Source organism: Piliocolobus tephrosceles, chromosome X, assembly GCF_002776525.5.
Source record: "Piliocolobus tephrosceles isolate RC106 chromosome X, ASM277652v3, whole genome shotgun sequence".
NCBI classification, from domain to species: domain Eukaryota; kingdom Metazoa; phylum Chordata; class Mammalia; order Primates; family Cercopithecidae; genus Piliocolobus; species Piliocolobus tephrosceles.
Window position 1 is genome coordinate 568,830 of NC_045455.1, and position 19,629 is coordinate 588,458.

At 51.6% G+C, this 19,629-nt stretch overlaps 1 protein-coding gene across 3 annotated transcripts in view; it reads right to left on the minus strand.

Moving 5' to 3' along the window:
* Positions 1–591: 591 nt before the first annotated feature.
* TFDP1 (transcription factor Dp-1) overlaps positions 592–19,629 on the minus strand; it is a 56,193-nt gene continuing 37,155 nt past the window's right edge. Inside the window, exons 4-12 of one of the 3 annotated variants that reach the window (XM_023217705.2) lie at positions 17,018–17,124; positions 10,412–10,533; positions 8,872–9,037; positions 8,258–8,401; positions 7,704–7,772; positions 6,137–6,288; positions 5,624–5,790; positions 4,437–4,503; positions 592–1,978 (exon numbers count right to left, since the gene is read on the minus strand). In XM_023217705.2, the coding sequence (XP_023073473.1) occupies positions 1,831–1,978; positions 4,437–4,503; positions 5,624–5,790; positions 6,137–6,288; positions 7,704–7,772; positions 8,258–8,401; positions 8,872–9,037; positions 10,412–10,533; positions 17,018–17,124 (1,142 nt within the window). In that variant the 3' untranslated portion in view covers positions 592–1,830. Of the gene's footprint in view, positions 1,979–4,424; positions 4,504–5,623; positions 5,791–6,136; positions 6,289–7,703; positions 7,773–8,257; positions 8,402–8,871; positions 9,038–10,411; positions 10,534–17,017; positions 17,125–19,629 lie in introns of all 3 variants that reach the window. The other 2 variants (XM_023217704.2, XM_023217706.2) reach the window with 2 other exon arrangements.

The following is a 19,629-nucleotide window of genomic DNA, read 5'->3' on the forward strand; positions in this document are numbered from 1 at the left end:
CTGGCTTCCAAAAGGGGTAAGAGAAAAATGAAGGAACAGGGGTTGCGGTAGAAAGCTGAAATGGACCAAAATTAACTGCAATGTGCTGACCAAGCCTCCCTTGAAAGTTTTCAGCCTTCAGTAGATTCCGTAGTTACAGAACCGCTGCATCAGGCAGATCCTGCCCGCAAGGTAGACGTCTACCTGGGGAGCCAGATTCCTGGTGCTTCCTATTCCACCATCTTCCCAGAATCCTCTCAATTTTATTCCTGTTCTCAAAGTCAAACTTTTAAATTTTGTCTCAATTTTCATTGTGAAAAAAGGCCAAGGAACTTGGCTTATCTTTCTCTGTACCACAGGCACCAAAAAGGAAGGTGCCTCTTTGCCCTGTGTCCACCAAGACCTTCACCCTTGGCCACCTTCCACCTTCAGGGTAGGCTCCCAGAGGATGTGCCTCAGACAACATTTGGTGGGGGAGGGGTTCACGCCCACAGGGACCACCCGGCCCTACCGCGTCTGGGCCTAACAACCTACTTTCTCACTCAAGTATAAAGTAAAACCAACAAGACAGACAAATTTCTAGATAATAATCCTGAATTAGAGAAACACAGCTTGTTTAAAATGCCCATGCGCGTTTTATTAATAAAAACTAACAGTGCCAAGTTAAACAAGTCAAACAATTAAAGTCTCTTTATATTCCATAAAATATTACAGAAAAGTTTATTTGTGTTTCAATAAAAAGACTATCGTTTTAGAACAGGCAGCTAATAGCAACTGTGCAGTTAATGGGTTTTGTGAATAAATTTTAAAAGAGACTACTGCCTGTCCTTAAATTCCTTTTTCTTTTTATAAAAAAAGAACTATTAAAAATGATTGACAAATTTTGAGTTAAAAAATTGTTAAAACATTCTCTATATTTAATTTCAATTTTATAATAGATTACAGGAAGATGCTTATGAAACAAATACATTTGTTTCAGTAGATGTCTTTAAATGATAGACTTATAAGTATGTAAACAACTATATAATAAAAGGTTTCCAAACGCTGCCTGTAAGAAATCAGGCAAATTTTACCATAAGCAATAAACCATTCCAAGCCTTCCAGACAGTCTCCATAGCCGCACCAGCGTGGCAATAAGCTTTAACCAAACAAAAACAAACAAACAAAAGCACTTCGCAATTTGTTGCTGCAAAATAGGGAGAAAAGAGTGTATAAACTTGATGGAATCACAACAGTCAATATAATTTAAGGGACAATAAAGTCAATAAGGTTGATGGTGTTTATTGTTTAAAAAGTCGAATTCTGCTGTTTGCTTAGGGCTGTTTAGAAAGTCGAATTCTGCTGTTTGCTTGGACACCGTACCACTGAACAAACTCCACAGTCTCGCTATCCGCCAGCAGGGGCGCTGTCCAAACTCACGGCAAATAAGTGGCATCGGGGGCGCCGTCCAAACTCTCAGCAAATAAACGGCATCAGGTGCTCACCGTCCACAACAGGAGGCTGTTTTATTTTCATGGATGTGGATGAAATACAATTTCTTCAGCAAACTCAGCAAAAACTTTTCAGGGGCAAAAATGAACTCTGCACTTAAAGAAAAATAGCAAATGAAAACACAAAATCCTAAAAAGTAAATAAACGCTCTGCATCAGCACACTGGTATCAAAACACACATCCACAGCACATCCTAATCCTACGGGAAACAATCCTTGCTTATCAGAGGTGCATATCTAAATTCAATAGCTTACCAATATCTTCTTGGGAGTAGGCCAAAAGGAACAGAAAACCCACATTAAAAAAAAAGTTTCTTTTCCTAAACGTTTTCCTGAAGGTGAATTTGAAGTGGGGAGGACATCAGTCGTCCTCGTCATTCTCATTGAAGTCATCATCCTCCTCATCGTCCTCCCCGACGTAGGACACCGGGGTCTCCACCCTGGAGCCGCTGTACTGAGACCCATTGGAGCTTGTGGCCAGCATCCCATCTGCACCGTTGGTCAGGTCACTGCAAGGCAGGAGGCGGATGAGGGGTGGTCAGTGCAGGGCGGCCCACTCAGCCTCCCCTCGCCTGAGGGCCTGTGGTCAAAGGACAGGCAGTGCCCCACAGGTGTGTGTTTTGTCAGTCACACAAACAGAACTGGGAGGTTGTGAGTGTCTGCAGTAGAGCATGCCAGCGCTCTGGCACTCACTCCATCCCTGTCTGGTTCTCTTCTAGCCCTGTCTCCTGGCATCCATAACAACAGAAACAGGAGGCCAAGCAGTCACACACTGCCTCTCCCTCACTCATCATTCCATCAGGAGCAGTGCCCCAGAGGGAACAAACTGTAAAACCATTGGACCCCTCCCTCCAGGACTTTCACTCATAACCAGCAACAGGAAAAAAAGAGAGCCTGGGGCAGGACCGGATGAAGTCCAGAGCGTGGGTCGAATCTGGCAGCATAGACTGAGAACCCAGAAGGTTGGCAGCACCACAAAAACCTACCACCAACCAGAGCTCACAACATTTCTAACATTTAAAAATGTTTTTCAATCAATATAAACCCATATGTACATATTTTAATACATTTTAATGATATTTATTAACACTACAATAAAAACGAGTCAATGTGCCTTTTGATGAAGTAATTCCGTATCTTGGAAACAAGTCAGAATGGTGAGAAATTCAGCCATAAAGCTGCTCACTGTAGTTTTTCTCATAACTGGGAACTACCTAGATGTCCTTTCATGAGGTACTTTTATAATATGTCCTATCATGCTACTATGAAAATTGGTATTTCATAAGAAATGGTAATAGCTTTGTTTCCATTGTTAATGAAAAACTGACAAGTCTGAAGAATCACATCCATAAAAAGATTATATGATGATAAAAGTCCTAAAAATACCCACATACCACCTCGTGGAAGAACCAGCGTTAAACATGTTTACAGACGGAGCCCTACACGTTCACACATAGCTACAAGAATCGGCCTGTCAAAAGCTTGTCACCAAAGTCCTTTCTTCCATCACCACCTCACTGATCCTTGCCACAGATCAGTAACTCATCAATCACCAGTCTCACCTTACAGGTGAGGAGGCTAAAGCTGGCAGGGGCTGGCTTTGCACCTCCAGAGCTGGCAGGGAAGCTACACGTGCCCAACACACCTGTTACATCTCATGGCTATAGCACATCCCAATGCAGGCTCAAGCGCACTGCAACTCACTACATTGAGCCCTGTTATCCGGACCCATAGGTTATTAAGTTCTTAATATTTCTAATTAAAGATTTTATTAACACTTAAGATTATAATATAAAGTAATACTATATATTGTATCACAATGCAATATAAAAGTTAATAAAATCATTGTTTTGTTAATATTTACCATAAAAGTTATATTTATCTTTGAAGCACTAAGATCAATACCTAGGGACACCATTCTACTCTATGGGATTGCAGGTTAAAGATTAAATACAAATTTATTTAAATAAAGGCCCTTTAATAGCATAGAAACTATATATAAAAATACAATAAAATGTAAGCTGAAAAATGCACGGAACAAAATATGTGTGCTGTGACCGCAGATACGTTCTGAAAAATACACGCACTGTGACCGTTCTGAAAAATACATGCGCTGTGACTGCTGACGCGTTCTGAAAAATACGTGCACCATGATCGCAGATGCGTTCTGAAAAACGTGTGCACTGTGACCGCAGACTGTTCTGAAAAATACATGCACCACGATTGCAGACGCGTTCTGAAAAATACGTGCACCATGTTCGCAGACGCGTTCTGAAAAATACATGCGCTGTGACCGCAGGCGTGTTCTGAAAAATACATGCACTGTGACCGCAGATGTGTTCTGAAAAATACATGCGCTGTGACCGCAGATGTGTTCTGAAAAATACGTGCGCCGTGACCACAGACACGTTCTGAAAAATACATGCACCATGATCGCAGATGCGTTCTGAAAAATACGTGCGCTGTGATCGACGTGTTCTGGAAAACATGTGCAGTGATTCCAGACAGGTTCTGAAAAATACATGCGCTGTGACTGCAGATGCATTCTGAAAAATGTGTGCTGTGACCACAGACACGTTCTGAAAATACGTGCACTGTGACTGCAGATGTGTTCTGAAAAATGGGAGGAAAAAACCTAGAAACACTTGCTGTTACTTGGGCTGCCCGGGACAGGAGGGTTTGGGTGGTTTTCGTTCCTACTTTATTTATTAGGTGATACTTTGAAAAAATCCACCACCATGTATTACCTTTAGTTTTTAGTGAGCAAAAACCAACTGAGAAAAGCAGGGAAAGCCACACAGGGAAAGCCAGCAGGGCCCCACTGCCTGGATAGACAAGCCACATCGGAGCAGCCTCGGACCTGATGGCCACACATGAGATGGCTGCCCTGCCTTGGCCCCTGGACCCTGGGGGAGGCCTAGACGATGCCTCTCCCACACCCTCAACCACTGTCACCTGGCAGAGAACCTTGTGCCGTTAGACGTGGAACCTGCCGTCGTGATGAACACGCCTCCAACAGTTCCCTGAGCCATTTCTGAAAAGGGAAAGAAAATAAGCGAATGGTCATGAAACAGAAACAACACAAGACGCACAGGCCACCAACAAAATGGCACGCAGTGCCACAGGACAGACGGCTGGAGAAGCTTCCAGATATCCTTCACTTGTCCAGTATTTTCTGCACTGTGCCACGGAGCAGGACATCCCGCTGTGCAGTCACATAAGCCTGTCTTCTCTAAAAAGGCACAGACAGCCTTGCAATAAATACCTGCATACACTGACTTACAAACAGCACGCGTGTGCTTCTGCATCAGTATCACACCCATCGTGAAACAGAACAGAATGAAGTGTTGAGCTGAAACCCTCTTCCCACAGCCCATCCTGGTGGCTCCACGAAGCACAGGACAGAGGCTGGGGTCAGGGGTCAGGGGTCAGCCCACGTGGGCGGCCAGAGCCCACTGTCACCTGACAACATGGACCAGCCAGATTTTCACAAGATCTGGAGTGGTTTAGGAGCTCAGGGAGGAATCTCTGACCCTCTCAGGGAATAAATCCACACCCCAAGTTTAGGCTGACAAGAGAAGGATCAGCAGATATGGCACCTTCACAATTTCTCACCTTAAAGCCATTCTGCTGTCAGTGGCTGGGACCCTACAGCCCCACAGAAAGAATTCACCAGAACAGAACAAAAGTTCCTTCAACAAAAGCTCCTGTGCTCCCGGCCCTCCGGAGCAGGACACCAATGACTCTGAAACGCTTTTTCTTGGTTACTTTCCCCTAGTGACCAATCAGCTACCATCGGGGGGTGGGATCAGCAATCCAACGGCACTTCTCAAAGAATGTCAACTTCTACTTCTGGGCGTACGTGGAGGGTAAAATCCTGACTTAGCATCTCCTCACACAAACCACACGGGAAATCCACACGAGCCACCTGCGGACTCAAGGCTCCCACATCCAGTGGGTGATGGCACTGGCTGGACCCCGCCCCAGCCACACCCCCACCCCATGCCCCTCACAGCCCCTTTGTCTTTGCTCCTAGCCCACACACGTGGGCCCAATCTCAGCAAGACACATCCCAAGCTGGGAGGGGAGGGCGCCATCCGAGGCTGGGGGCCATTCTTCACACAGCCGCGCCGGGTTGTCTGGGCATCGCTGACCTGTCACGTACGGCTCCAGAGCCTTGGGGACCAGACTTCTGGCCATTTTAAGGTCTTCGGCAGAGCAGCTCCCCGACTCCAGTCCACAAGCCATGCCCATCCGCTTCAGCACTTCTATGTCATCGTGGATTTCAAATGTGTTGTCAAAATTAAACAGATACTCAAATCTGAAGGGGAAAGGCACAGTCAGAAACACAGGGTCTCCCAGTGGAGCCAGGACAGCTGACCCACTGACCGCCACACACAGCCTCCACATTCCCAGTCATCAGCATCTCCTCACAGAATTTATAAACTCCGCAGTAAATGAGGTGAGAGGCAAATCGAGGTCCATTCTCCCAGGACACGCCCTGAGGCACACGCTCCCGGGACACAGCCTCCCACCACCCCACAATGGACAGCAAACCCCAGCTATTTGTGCAACATTTAAAACTTGTCCTCGTGACAATCCCAACAGGGTTGGCTCCCTCAAAAAGAGATAAGCGACCCGGGAACGGCTCCCCGCCCACAACCTACTTGTCATTGGAGATGCTGCAGTCGATGACTGTCTTCTTGCTGGTGTTGACAATGATGAAGGGCAGGTGGATGACTGAGTTGGGTGGCGGCGGCCGGCTGGCCTGCTGCTCCGCATGCCGGTTTCTCTGCACCAGGTTCTTGAAGGCAATTTGCTAAAAAAAAGAGGAGCCAGGTGGCCCGTGGCGGCACGAGAACACAGTCCCTGTGCTCAAGGGGTCCTCACAGCCCTCCCTGTGCCCAGGCGACAGTGAGAAGTTGGCCTGGACATCTGAAAAGGCCAGCACCAGTCGCTGGGTGCTGACCTCTGCAGCCCAGGGACAAAAACGCTCAGGAAACGAGATCCTGAGGGAAGAACTTGCCTAATCCAGGCCCGAGATTAGTGTCCTCCATGGGAAGGGCGCTCACACCTCACAGCCATCTGTGCCCGTGATGAAAACGTCCACCACGGCAAGGGTGCTCAACAAAACACCAATTTTGGAAGTCGATTTCTTGCTATCCTTCACCCCTCTGAGGCCACCCACCCCCGTGGCACCTACAGGGTGACAGCCTTGGAGGGGGTGCCGTGCCGTGGACTTCGCCCACCCTGGAAAGTGGAACGCGGGAGGGCTTGTGTGCTGCAGGGGTGCTCCTCTGGGGGAATGGGCCCTGCAAGGCTGAACCCAGGGCCAGGGCCTCAGGGCCCCAAACCAAGTGTTCCACTTGGAGAGAACTTCTCTGCATTAATGTAGAGCCAGGAGACTCCCTTCCTCTCCCAGCCACCCTGGGTCTATCCCCGCTGGGCAGGTACTAAGGTACTGGCAACCAGGACTGTCCCTCCTGACAGACTCTGTGGCCCTGAGCCGCTCTCGCCCACAAGTGTCTATCACCACGGCTGCCACACCATCCCCTCTGGGAGGGCTCGAGCACACCTCGGTCAGAGCAGCAGTCAGCTCTGCAGTGAGCACCTTTGCACACGACCACTCCACACCAGACACGGGGCCCCCACCTTTGCACACGACCCCTCCACACCAGACACGGGGCCCCCAGGGTGCTGCCCACCCTCAGCACTCAATGGGAGGTGGGGAAGGCCAGCTCCAGGGCCCTGATCAGCACTGTCAAGACCCAGGTGCATTGCGCCCACCACAGTTTTACATGCCTCGCCTGGCACCTGGGCCCTGGGTTAAGCACCTCTGAGGGGCTTTTTCAAATGTTGCTTTTGCATGAGGTCATCCCTCCATCTGTCTTTTGGCTGTTTAGACACTGTGACAAGGGATACACACATACACATGCACACACACAGGCACATGCATGCAGGCACGCACACACACGCACACACATGTACACACACACAGGCACATGCACGCAGGTGCACACACACATGCATGCATGCATACGCACACACATACACAACCTCGCTCTGGGAACATGGCCCACATTCAACACCTATGAGATGAACTCACACTCAGAATCTTAAAGCAGTCATTTGATTTGCCACACAGGAGCGTAACCCAAGGCAGTATGTTGCTGTTATAAAACTAAATTAGTAAAATAAAAATTACCCTGCCTGCAAAGATATGTATTCTCTTACCTGTAGAATAAGTTCTTGAAGTTGAGACTGTTTCTGTTTTATTCTTTCAAGTCTCCTCTGTCTTTCCACCTTCAAAAACAAACCCCCCATGTGGAGAATCATCACAATTGTTCCATACAGTGCATTTTACAACCCGCATCCTCACAGTGTCACCTATGTTTACCTTGAATGTAATCGAGGGGATATGGACAAATCTAGACATAGCAGGTGCTACAAGATACAGGTGAGTTTTTCTTCCATTTCTAAACTATACCTCCTCCCCTCTCCTCTCATTTCTTGGATTTAACTATGGTATCTAAAAATAAAACAAAAATCCCACAATCTAGGATTCAGAATTAACCTATGCTAGAGTTTAACACACTCTACTGGGTCTGGGCCAACCGTGCTCCCTCCCCTGACAGCCGAGACTGAGAAACGCAGGGAGACGTCTGCATGACCGTCTGCCAGCCGTCCGGACACAGAGAGCATAAGGGCATGGAGCCCAGACCCTTCCGAGTGACGGACAACAAAAACATCCACACAGACTTGAAGGCAAATCAAGGTTGAAGGGCCACCTCTAAGTTCTGACATTCCTGAGCCGAGTTGGTGGGCAGACCAATCCACTTGATCTCCTTCTTCTCCTTGGAGATGATGTTCATGGCCATCAGCACGTTTAAGGCATCGTAGACGCGCCGTCTTATGTTCTTCTGGTCATAAGCCTGGGGATGACAGGGAGTGGATTTTCCAAATCATCCAAAAAAAGTCTGCGGATTCCACCTTCAACTGTAGGCCACGTGCACCGGCTCGAAGGGGCACCCCGTTCACAGAGCTGTCACCCCAACATGTCCTCAGGGAGCGCTCCCACCCTACAGACGATGCAGGGCAAGACAGGGCTGTGCGAAGCCTGAGTGTGTTCCAGGAGGGGAGCTGGGGGCTCTCAGCTGTTGAGCCCAGCTGGTGAGGAGGGCAAGTCTGCATTTCTGGGCCACTGGATGTGCAGAGCCAGCCCACGTGCTCGCTCACTGACGCTGACAGAGCATCGTGCCAGCAAATGGACTGGGAAAAATTCTTTCATGCTGTACTTGGAATTTTCTGTATGGTTTTAACTGTTCTCAATATTAAAAGAGTAAAACGTGCCACACCACTTGGTTCCGCTACCCTGGCCTCTCGGCCCCCAGCACACACTTACTGACTCGTTTGGTAAAATGTGGTTGTCGGCAGCACTGAACTCCGCGACCAGCTCGTCCGCCACTTCGTTGTAGGAAGTGGTCCCTTTCCTCTGCACCTTCTCGCAGACCTTCATGGAGAAATGCCGCAGGCCCTTGCCATTCTTCTCTCCTTTCCTGTTGCGCTTCCTTCAAAATACAAAGGAAAAAAGAAGCAACTGTCAGCCCTCCTGAGCATCAGCCTGAATCGAGGAATGCTTTTACCTGAGAGCCGTAATGAGCTGCACAAAAAGGGGCCATATCCCATGGGCGCAGCAGATCCAACACGTGAGCAGGCCAGGACCCCCTAGCCCCAGCCCCTAGGCCCAGTGCTCCTGCAGGTCAGAAAGCGAGTGTCTCCCTGGCAGGCTGCACCTCTGTCCTTCCAAGTGTCAGGGAAAGCGGGAGGCGTCCCCAGGACCCGAATCAGCATATGGAAGGCGTATCAGTACACCAAGCACTTCTTTTTTTTTTTTACTTTTTTGAGACGGAGTCCTGCTCTGTAGTGGGCTGGAGTGCGGTGGCGCGATCTTGGCTCACTGCAACCTCCGCCTCCTGGGTTCAAGCAATTCTCCTGCCTCAGCCTCCCAAGTAGCTGGGATTACAGGTGCCCGCCACCACACCTGGCTAATATTTTTGTGTTTTTAGTAGAGACAGGGTTTCAGCATGTTGGCCAGGATGGTCTCAATCTCTTGACCTCATCATCTGCCAGCCTCGGCCTCCCACAGGGCTGGGATTACAGGTGTGAGTCACAAGCACCGCTTTTCTAAACAGGGCAACCAGAATCAGGAACTATGGGACACTTCAGTGTAAATTTGGGAATTTTTAGGACAAATTTCAGCAGGCTATAATTTCATACGGCTTGGGCTGTGATCGCCGCTTGATCACAGGTGCAAACCACTATGTGTTCTTCACATAGAGGGAAAGCCCAACTCTGTACCCTCAGGTCAGTACCCGCGTGGCGGGAAAGGTCACCTGAGGCTCCCAGCTGGTGAAGCTTTGGGCACCGACACAGGCAGGTTTTTGTAGCTTTGCGTGTGTGTTTTTTTAAGGAAAGACACAGCTCATCAGATCTTGCTTTAGTGGAAGGAGCCGCTCTGGTGGGACCACTCATGGGGGCCGTAACCCCAGGGGCAGTAGAGGCTGAATTCAGGGGCAGTGGGTGAAATCCATCCCACGTGCTCCCAGCACAGACGATGAAAAGTCTCCAAGATCCTGTGGCAAGTACAAGGCCAGCTTCTCCCCATCTTGGCCAAGAGCTACCAGCCCTTCAAAGAGCACTCACTATACCAGACACAAAGCAGGGTGGGCAGTGCCCAGCCCGACTTCTCCGTGACCGAGGCAGTGGGCCTCGACGGCACACCTGTGCAGGGCACGATGATGGGTGAGTGTGATTTGGAGGCTGACATCAATGCGCATGGGAGCCCAACCGCGCAACTGTGTCACGCACGTGGCCCAGGAGAACGTGGAGGTGCGAACCGCAAGCAATCCTACAACTCTAAGGGTCCAGAGGGAAGTGCTCACCCGGCAGACCAAGGTGAGGAGTCGGAAGGCTGGTTCTGAGAGGCAAAGTGAGTGCTGGGGGTGTGTGGGCTTCCTACCACCAGGGTGTTTGACGCTGCCGGTCTCTGAGGCGTACCAATTACCTACAGTCAAAAAAGACAATTCAGACAGTCAGTCCCCGCCCACACGGCGAGGGTGCCACGCCCACCAACTGTTCGCTATCTGCAGCCACTGCGGAATTTCGGTAACCACAGTGAGCAGCCACGACGGAGCAGGAAAAACGTCCGGCGGTGGACGCTTTTGACACAGTGCCGGCATCACCACACCTGTTCTGACTGTGGCTCATCTTCCTCCTGTCAGTCACAGGCATCTTCTCCAATTAGACAAAAGCAACAAGAAACTTTGAACGACCCAAGCAAGCAAGAACGGGACAGGGCAGAGCGTGACCCCCAAACCGCACACAAGGCGCTAACGGTCGTTTAACGAGGGGGGCGGCACAGAATTCCACACAGGGCACTTCGGCACGCTTCCGGTTTTCCCTTCACCCTTTTAGTTCCTTTTAGTAATATGGATGAGGACGAAATCGTATCCTTCCGTGGTACTAAAAAGAGGCCTGAAACAAACCAAAAACAGCTCTCAAAGGACAAAAGCACAGGCAGGGTGACAGCCATCACCTGGTAACTCTGTCCCTGGGCCCTGTCAGGGGGACCCCTGCACCCGCAACGACGTCAGGCAAGGAGGGAGGGCGACCAGCACTGGGGGCGGAAGGTGCGGGGCTTCATGCACCCCCGGGGCTCACACACCTGGCCTCTCTGGGGGGAACCACCAGAGGCAAGGCCAGTGTGGACGCTGACCCACCCACCCCACCCCACAGCACACCCGAAGTATCCACAACTATCTCTTCCTCAAGGGACATGCTGGCTGGTGGGACTTTTGACAAGTTCTTATCACTTTGGTTCCTCAATGAATGTTTGAGTGCGAATACCCGGGCACCCTCGTACAGGCAAATACAACTCTGACTACTCTGACTTCAAAGACCTTGTGGCATGACTCTATCTAAACGGGAAACACTATTTCTCAGTAAATGTTAAGTCATTCAATTCACCACAAATCCAAGTGCCTCAGCGACTGAACTGCTTGTGTGGACATGTGGCTTCCGCTAAAGGGATTGGAGCTGGACACCTGCATGCTGGCGGGGGGACTTCATGTGGCTGACGCCCTGAGCTGCTCTAAGCTGGGCCCCCACCCCGGCTCCCCTTCTTACAGGGATAAATGCATCACCTGCGGTGGCCCTGGGAGCAGCTGAGGGGACACTTTCCAAGTATCCCCAGGCCAGATCGCCTGTCAGCTCCTGAGAAGAAAAGCATTTCAACAGGACCGATCTTTTCATTGACACTCATGTCTCCGATGATCAGAGACGCATCAGAGTGCGGCCTTCCGTGGATCACCCCGTTAGCAAGCCACGAAATCAAACTAGTGAATCTAGTGAATTTGCTGCAAAACGAAACCATACAAAAGATAAGTCTCCTGGGCATAGATAAATGTCCTGTGAAGCTTGTTTGGTTCAATACGTGTGTGTGTGTGTGTGTGTGTGTGTGTGTGTGTGTGCTGCTGGGGCACTGCGCCATGTGGCAGATCGAAACAGCTGACAAAAGGACCCTGCGACCTGGTTGCCTGCAAGCACACTGGCCCCACACGGCTTCCTGCGTTGAGTTCAGTGAGTTCAGCAGATGCTGTTCTCCAGGAGTCGATGTGAGACTGAGAACCCGCCAGCTCCACGCCAGACAGTGCTGGCTGGCTCTGCGCATACCACACGCACAGGTACGGGGGGCTGGAGAATCCCACACACGATTCTAACCCACCTCATGGGTCTACTTCCCTCCCCGGGAATCCCAGGACCACACAAGGCACTGGATCTTGGCCCCAAGACAAATGCCATCACTGTGCCGCTGTCCTCCAGTCAGGAGCAAACCGACTCACGAAGAGTGGCTCTGACTCACAATGGGGAACATCCCGATAAACCCGCGCGGGCTGAAAACACCCTAAGTCGAAATGCACGTCATCCACCTCTCCTACTGGCACATCACGGCTTAGCCAGTCTATATTACATGTGCTCAGATCACGCACATTAGCCCATTCGGGCCAAAGCATCTCACATAAAGCACACTCTAGATGAGTGTGGGTATCCCAGGAGACCCACTGAATACCGCACTCAAACGGAAAAACAGGATGGTCATGTGGGCCCTGGAAGCCGTTTCCACTGAATGCGTGTGGCTTTCGGACCATCTTAAAGTCAAAAAAATCACAGCTCAAACCCACCGTAAGTGGGAAGAAGAGAAAGCCAGAGGGCAGGTGCACACCAGGTGCTCAATGGTGCTCACCAACAGCCTTTCCTGGAAGACAGGACTCAGCACCCAGGGGCACCCTGAGACCAAGCCGCCAGTGCACCAGGAAAGCGTTGTTACGGAGGCCAGGTCTTACAGGAAGCCTCCCTACTCTCCTGCTTTAACTGCTCCCTGCGGAAGGCCCCACGTCATCAGGCCCATGCAGTGCTGGGCGAGGGTGCCTTCACCTTCCTGTGTGCCCTGCATGGCAGCTCCCCTCGCTGCATATCCACAGCACTGTCCCTGCTCCTCACCCATCACCTGCAGCTCACCAGCCCTGTGAGCTGAGTCAGCTTCATAGGGGCGGCCTGGAGCCAGCCCTCCCAGGAATGAGACGCGGAGGCTTTGCTCCCGGACCTGGCACAGGTGCGTTTCCTTCCTGGTGCACAGGAAGCCGGGTGAACTCGGGCCAGCCGCCTGTGCCACAGGATGTCTTCCGGCCTCCCATTCAACAGACATGGAGCAGGCTCCCAGCCTCACTTCCCTATACCAGGAGCCACACTCAACAGCCACAGGAGCCACAGCAACACACTGAAGCCCTGGAGGGCGTGTGTGGGCAAAAGTGCAGGGAAAACAGGAACCAAGGAGGTGCCAGAGGGTGGATGGGTCAGTGCCGGGAAGGACAGTTCAGAGTTGGGCCCCTAGGAAAGGAGAGGAGGTTTCGGAAGCAGAGGCCACACTAGCTGGAGCGGTGGGCAGAGACCCTGGAAGGGAGAAGTGGTCACAGCACAATGAGGGGTGCTGCCCAAAGTTGGGAGGCAGTGGGTCTGACTCTAACCAGGGCTTTCCAGGAGATCCAGGAGCCCTCTGGGAGCAGAAGGCAGGCAGGGGCTGCAAGGCGCCAGGGACACCCACTCCTTGGATTTAACGGTGGCTTCTCTGGAGGATGGGCTCTGCCCTCATGACTCCCCCACCCGCCTCTCGTGGGGGAGCGGGGGAGGTGACCCGGGCCCCACAGGTCAGGAGGGGTCTTCTCTTCCTACTGTGCTCACGGCTGGAATCCAAGCTGTGCTTCAGAGAAGGTAAATGACATGGCTTCAAACACTGCCATTTGATTCTAAAGCTTTTGCAGCTTCCATGCCAGCAGTTGCTAGAAAACGGAGCACACAGCGTAAGCATACCACAGTAGAGGATCTGCCAGAGGTCCACCTTGCCCGAGACCAGTCCTCCTCCCCTAGAAGCCCCCCTCACTGGCTCCACAGCGAACCCTGGTGTTTTAAAGCAGCGATCCCCTACCTTTTCAGTACTAGGGACCAGTTTTGTGGAAGATAATTTTTCCACAGACCGGAGTGGGGGTGGTTTTGGGAAGAAACTGCTCCACCTCAGATCATCAGGCGTTCGGTTCTCATAAGGAGTGCCGCCTGGATCCTGCACGTGCTGTTCACAGTGGGGTTTGCGCCCCGCTGATCCGACAGGAGGCAGGGCTCGGGCAGTCACCTCCTGCTGTGCAGCCGGCTTCCTAACAGGCCCAGGGGTTGGGGACTCCTGATTTAAGGAATCCCTTCTGCCCTAAGAGCACACTTTTTGCATCTTAATTTCACACACTCTAAAAACTGAGATTACAACGTCTCTGTGTAGCGTGACCCCACTCAGACACAGAATCCTAGAGATGGACTAAGGTTAACTGCAGTGTCCACAGAGACATGGCCAGCGGTGCAGCCGCAAAGGAAAGGCCACTGCGACCACAGATGCTGCCTTCTGGGACAGAGGCCTGGGTGGGGGCTGCTTCTTGCCGGGGTCTCACACAGGCGGCTGCTCCGGCCGGCTGAGCACATCCATCCCGCACACCTTCCTGTGCGTGAGCTAAGCTTTGCAGCACCGCAGGTTTCACAATCATTTGCACCTCAAAAGACCTTGACCTTGACAAGCCCTGTGCCTGCTGGCTGGTGAAGGTCAGAGACCTAACGAACCTCCCACCACTTTCACTCACATGCCAGGACTGAGCTCCACCCCTCGCATCAGAATGAGCCAGTCCCGTTTTTTGTAAACCTCTGGTATATAAAAAGGTTTAAGAGACATTTGCCATTTGTCAGCTTTAATTCCTATCACTGGGATTTTGCAAAGCATGAAACAGCAATGACAAGCTCCACCCGAACCGGTGAATTTAAATCAGGAACTAGACTTTCAGTGACGAAGTTTAAAGCACATCAGTAAGATAATCTTCTCATTCATTTTCCTCCAGTGTATTCAGACCGGCAGTAAAGACGGAAGTGGTGCTACAATTATTCACCCAGATAAAACTCTGCTATGACATACAGCACCTATAAAATCAACCTTATAATTCCCAATCAACTTATAGTCAAATCTATAATCTAATTATAAAGCAAAACAAAAACTGAATTTTTAGCGTTTATCAAAATGGCATTTACTGAAAAGCCGTGATCAGCCATGATCAGTTATATCAGCCGTATAACATGGAAGAGCTTCCACAAACTGCTACTTTCAATGGCCACAAAACTTCTGCAGAGCGAGGTTTCTGTCACCTCCCACTGGCAGGAAAGGGGCCATGAAAGCTGCATGGGACCTGGAACCGCTCACTCAGGACAGCTGTGTGGGAGCACGCACGGGGTTGGGGAGAGCACGCATGGGGGGGGCGCGGGGAAGGCAATCCCGCTCACATCCCTCAAGGGTGTGACCCACAAGCCGCTCTCTCTTTTTTTTTTTGGTTTTTTTTTTTTTTGAGACGGAGTCTCGCTCTGTCGCCCGGGCTGGAGTGCAGTGGCCAGATCTCAGCTCACTGCAAGCTCCGCCTCCCGGGTTTACGCCATTCTCCTGCCTCAGGCTCCCGAGTAGCTGGGACTACAGGCGCCCGCCACCGCGCCCGGCTAGTTTTTTGTATTTTTTAGTAAAGACAGGGTTTCAGCATGTTAGCCAGGATGGTCTCGATCTCCTGACCTCGTGATCCGCCCGTCTCGGCCTCCCAAAGTGCTGGGATTACAGGCTTGAGCCACCGCGCCCGGCCGCCGCTCTCTCTTAAAACTCATATCCTAAGATCTGTTAAAGAGTCCAGAGAATTTCAAGGGTATTTAAATAAATGGACATAGCAAGAATGCATATAAAATAAAGACTAAAGTGCAAAAATGACCAAAATATCCCTGGTATGTGGTCATAGTTCTCTGAAGAAAACATGATTAGACCAAAGGGAGATGCCCTACACAACAGAAAACAGCTCAGTACAGAGAGCGCTCTACAGGGCCAGGGACACCTGAGGATGCCTGGGGACACCTGAGACACACGGGAGGACACCTGGGGATGCCTGAGAGACACCTGGGGACAGGTGAACGGACAGGTTCTCACCCACCCGGAGGCTCCATCCTTGTAAGAGGACAGGGCCACAGCACAGGGAGCGCAGGGTGAGGGGTGAGTGGACCAGGAGGCTGGGGTGCGAGAGGTGCTGCATCACCAAAGCCCAGGGCTGGCAGGAACAGGGCTGGGACAGCTGCCCAGGCGGGGCCAGAGCATCATCTCAGGACCAGGAAGGAGCCCTCAGGCACCATAAACAGGCCCCCGAGGAAGGATGGAAGCCCGGCCTAGCCTTGGGGTGGCTGTGTCCCTCACCACCAGCTCCAGTCACAGCCGAACCTGCCCACCCAGTGCCTGGGGCCCCACTTCGGTGAGGTCAGGATTGTATGCGGGCTCCTCGTCTCCAACAGCCTGCCACCAGCAAGAACGCAGAGGGCGGACAGAGACGGGAAACAGCATTGTGAGAAGCAGCATCAGCTGGCCAGCAGCAGCCTGGGGAGGGGGATGCGCCATTTCCCAACGCCCACGCGCCCCTCTCCTGTGCGCAGCCGAGGGAGCAGCATCTGCCCTGTCACTGCCCCGAGGCCAAGGCACGGCCACGGCCAGGGCCCTGCCCCTACCTGGCTTCCCAGCCTGGTGTCGCCAGGAGGGCCACGGCCAACGCTCGGCCACACCACGTGAGAAGCCCTTGTTAGATGAAGAGCTTTGAGCTCTGACACTAAGAGGAAGGTGCCTCTGGCCGGGGCCGCGGCCCCGCCCACCACCCTCCAGCTACTGGAAGGATGGCGTGGGCTGGGGCACGTCTCCCACAACAACACGCAGGCAGCTGCAGAGGGCGGTGGACAATCAAGCACTGGCCATGGGCTCCCTGACGAGGGGAAGGCCCTGTGCTGCAACCAGAGTCCAAATCCAGGCATGCTGGGAACACCCCCCACCACACAGCTCACCCAACCCCGACCCGCACTAAGATCCCGACTGTCCGCTCCTGCGGGAGCCTTACCACTTGCTGGGCAATGTTGACATTGGACTGTCCAAAGGTTTTTGGCAAGAGCTGCTTCCCGAGCGGGTTGACAGTGGAGGGGTGAACGGCCACGAGGGACACCACGCCTGCAACACAAGGACACCAGGTCAAGGGCGAGACTCCTTTTCTAAGTTAAGGCTAAAAGTGACCGTTCCAGCAAGATGGTACTTCCAATTAGAGATGCTTAGCTTTCCCCACTTGTACTGTCTCAAATCCATGGCTCAAGTGCAAACACCTCCATGAAGCTTAATTCCCAATGTAAAACCATAAGGGGAGGGCTGCAGGGCCGTGCTGATGTGACCCAGGTGACCCAGGCTGATCATCCACTACTCTGGCCCCTCGACAGGTCTGCAGAATGTGCTGATGGGACCACGGCCTGGAAAAGTCTGTGATTCTGTGACAATTACGGAACAGAATTTTAAAACTAGATTTTTTATCCCAACATTTCTCTATGAGGCTGCAAACCTAGCATGGAAATCTAATAATCCACTTTTCCTTAGGAAGGAGAGCCACATTTGTTCCTAGGAAGGAGCGTGCCTTCCGCGGAGGCTGCGCCTCTAAACACGCAGGAGCCCTCAGAACACTGGTGAAGCAAGTGGGGACCCCTCTGCAGGAGACATGAGGCCTCTCTCCTCTAACAGCAGAATGCAAAAGGTCCTAGGGACATAGCAGTGGACAAAGTCCTGGAACATTTACACAAAAATAGTAAAATGAAGCTAGTAATGATAAAGTTCAAAAACTGGCATCAGCAGGCAGAGAGAACAGAGGAACCCGTAAACGAGGTGGTAGCGAGCACCCTGGGAAACCAGGTGGGAGGCCTGAGTGGCCAGCACAGCCCAGGAGGGGCGTCAGGCGGCCACACGGAGGCAGCAAGGGGCCCGCAGTGCCCCGCCCCATGGCTGGGGGAGCTGAGCGGATGGCCCCCCATTTGAAAACGCGCGATACCCTCAGGTGAAGAAGAGACAGACTTTCGGGTCATGGCACTATCAGGAAAGGAGAACTCCCCAATCTTGCCACACCTCAGGCCTCCCCGGACGGCTGCCTGTCCAACCTCGGGCCTCCCCCAACAGCCGCCCATCCGAGGAGCTGCAGGACCCTGGACTTCCCCACAGCCATCTCCCTTCATTTCCACCAGTCAGCACCAAAATGACTCACAAATCATCGGTGAGACTTTCAAATACGTTGCCTTTGCGATCTGGTTTCATTTTGGGGCCCTTTGCAACCCTTTACAAGCCCTTTACATGCGTTCTAAAAACATCTACTGCTTTTTATGCGTTTCTTTAAAATACACTAAAGAATGAATTTTGCTGCTACATAAGAACACTTACTAATTTCTCTTAATAACCTAAGTTGGCCAAGACAGATCATTAGGAAGTGATTAAAAAGACATTTGCCTTTTGATCCAACTGGGTTAAATATTAGTCTCTTTACCACCCAATATCAACACACATTTAAAATTCTTTTCTGGAACTAAAATAAGATGATCTGCTGTGGGATAATTTTCTTCCAAAAATAAAGATGCGTATCCTAAGAAAAGCAAATATTTACTTTTTAATTGTTTTATATATGTGAAAGGTTATTTTTATTTTAGAATATTCAATTGAAAAATAAAGATTGTACATATTCAAAATGTACAAGTGATGATTTGATGCACATACACACTGTGTAAAACTTACCAGAGAAAGACATTTTAAAAGCAAACATAATATTCTACTATGCAGGGAATGATTTAAAATACACAATTAAACACTTTTCAGATTCACGTACAGATGAGTAAATAGTAAGCTTTCCAGATATTTAGCTGATTCATTACAAAGATAACATCTTCTAAAATTTGCAAACGAGTCTCTAATTTCAATAAATGTGGAGAAAGCAACAGACCTGTGAGTTCACAAAAGCCAGCGGCACCGTCACTCCCCATCAGCAGCCAGGCGGCTCTTCCCGCCCTGCATGGCCGGGCCACAGTATCACAGCGCCCGGCCACAGCGCCGCCCACCAGCACCACAGGTACCGTGCACTCGGGCGTCCCAGTCTGGGGCTCCCCTTTCCCGCCCCAGCAGGGACTGTGGGTAGGACTCGGGGATTCGGGTGGTTGGGGCTGTGGGACAGCAGTGTAGCTGAGACCCTCGGGGCATCCGGCCTGCCCTCCATCTGCTCCGCCCACAGGCCGGCTGGCTGGCCTGCCTACGCCATCTGTCCTTCCAACCAGGTCTCTCCCTCTGGGCCAGAAGCCAGCACCACCAGGCTGGGGTGGGTTGCTAAGGGTTTTCACAGCTAGGAAGGGGGAGAAACACAGAGAGGGAAGAGGGTCCCTCCTCTGGTACCCAGCGCAGGATAAGTGAATGCAGGTGAATGCAGGCAGACGTCCAGGGCCCTGAGCTTCCCCACTCACTCGTGCTGTCCACCTGGAGTCTGACCCCCACACCCAGGGCCCCTGAGCTTCCTCACCCACTCCTGCTGTCCACCTGGAGTGTGAGCCCCACACCCAGGGCCCTGAGCTTCCCCACTCACTCCTGCTGTCCACCTGGAGTCTGACCCCCACACCCAGGGCCCCTGAGCTTCCCCACTCACTCCTGCTGTCCACCTGGAGT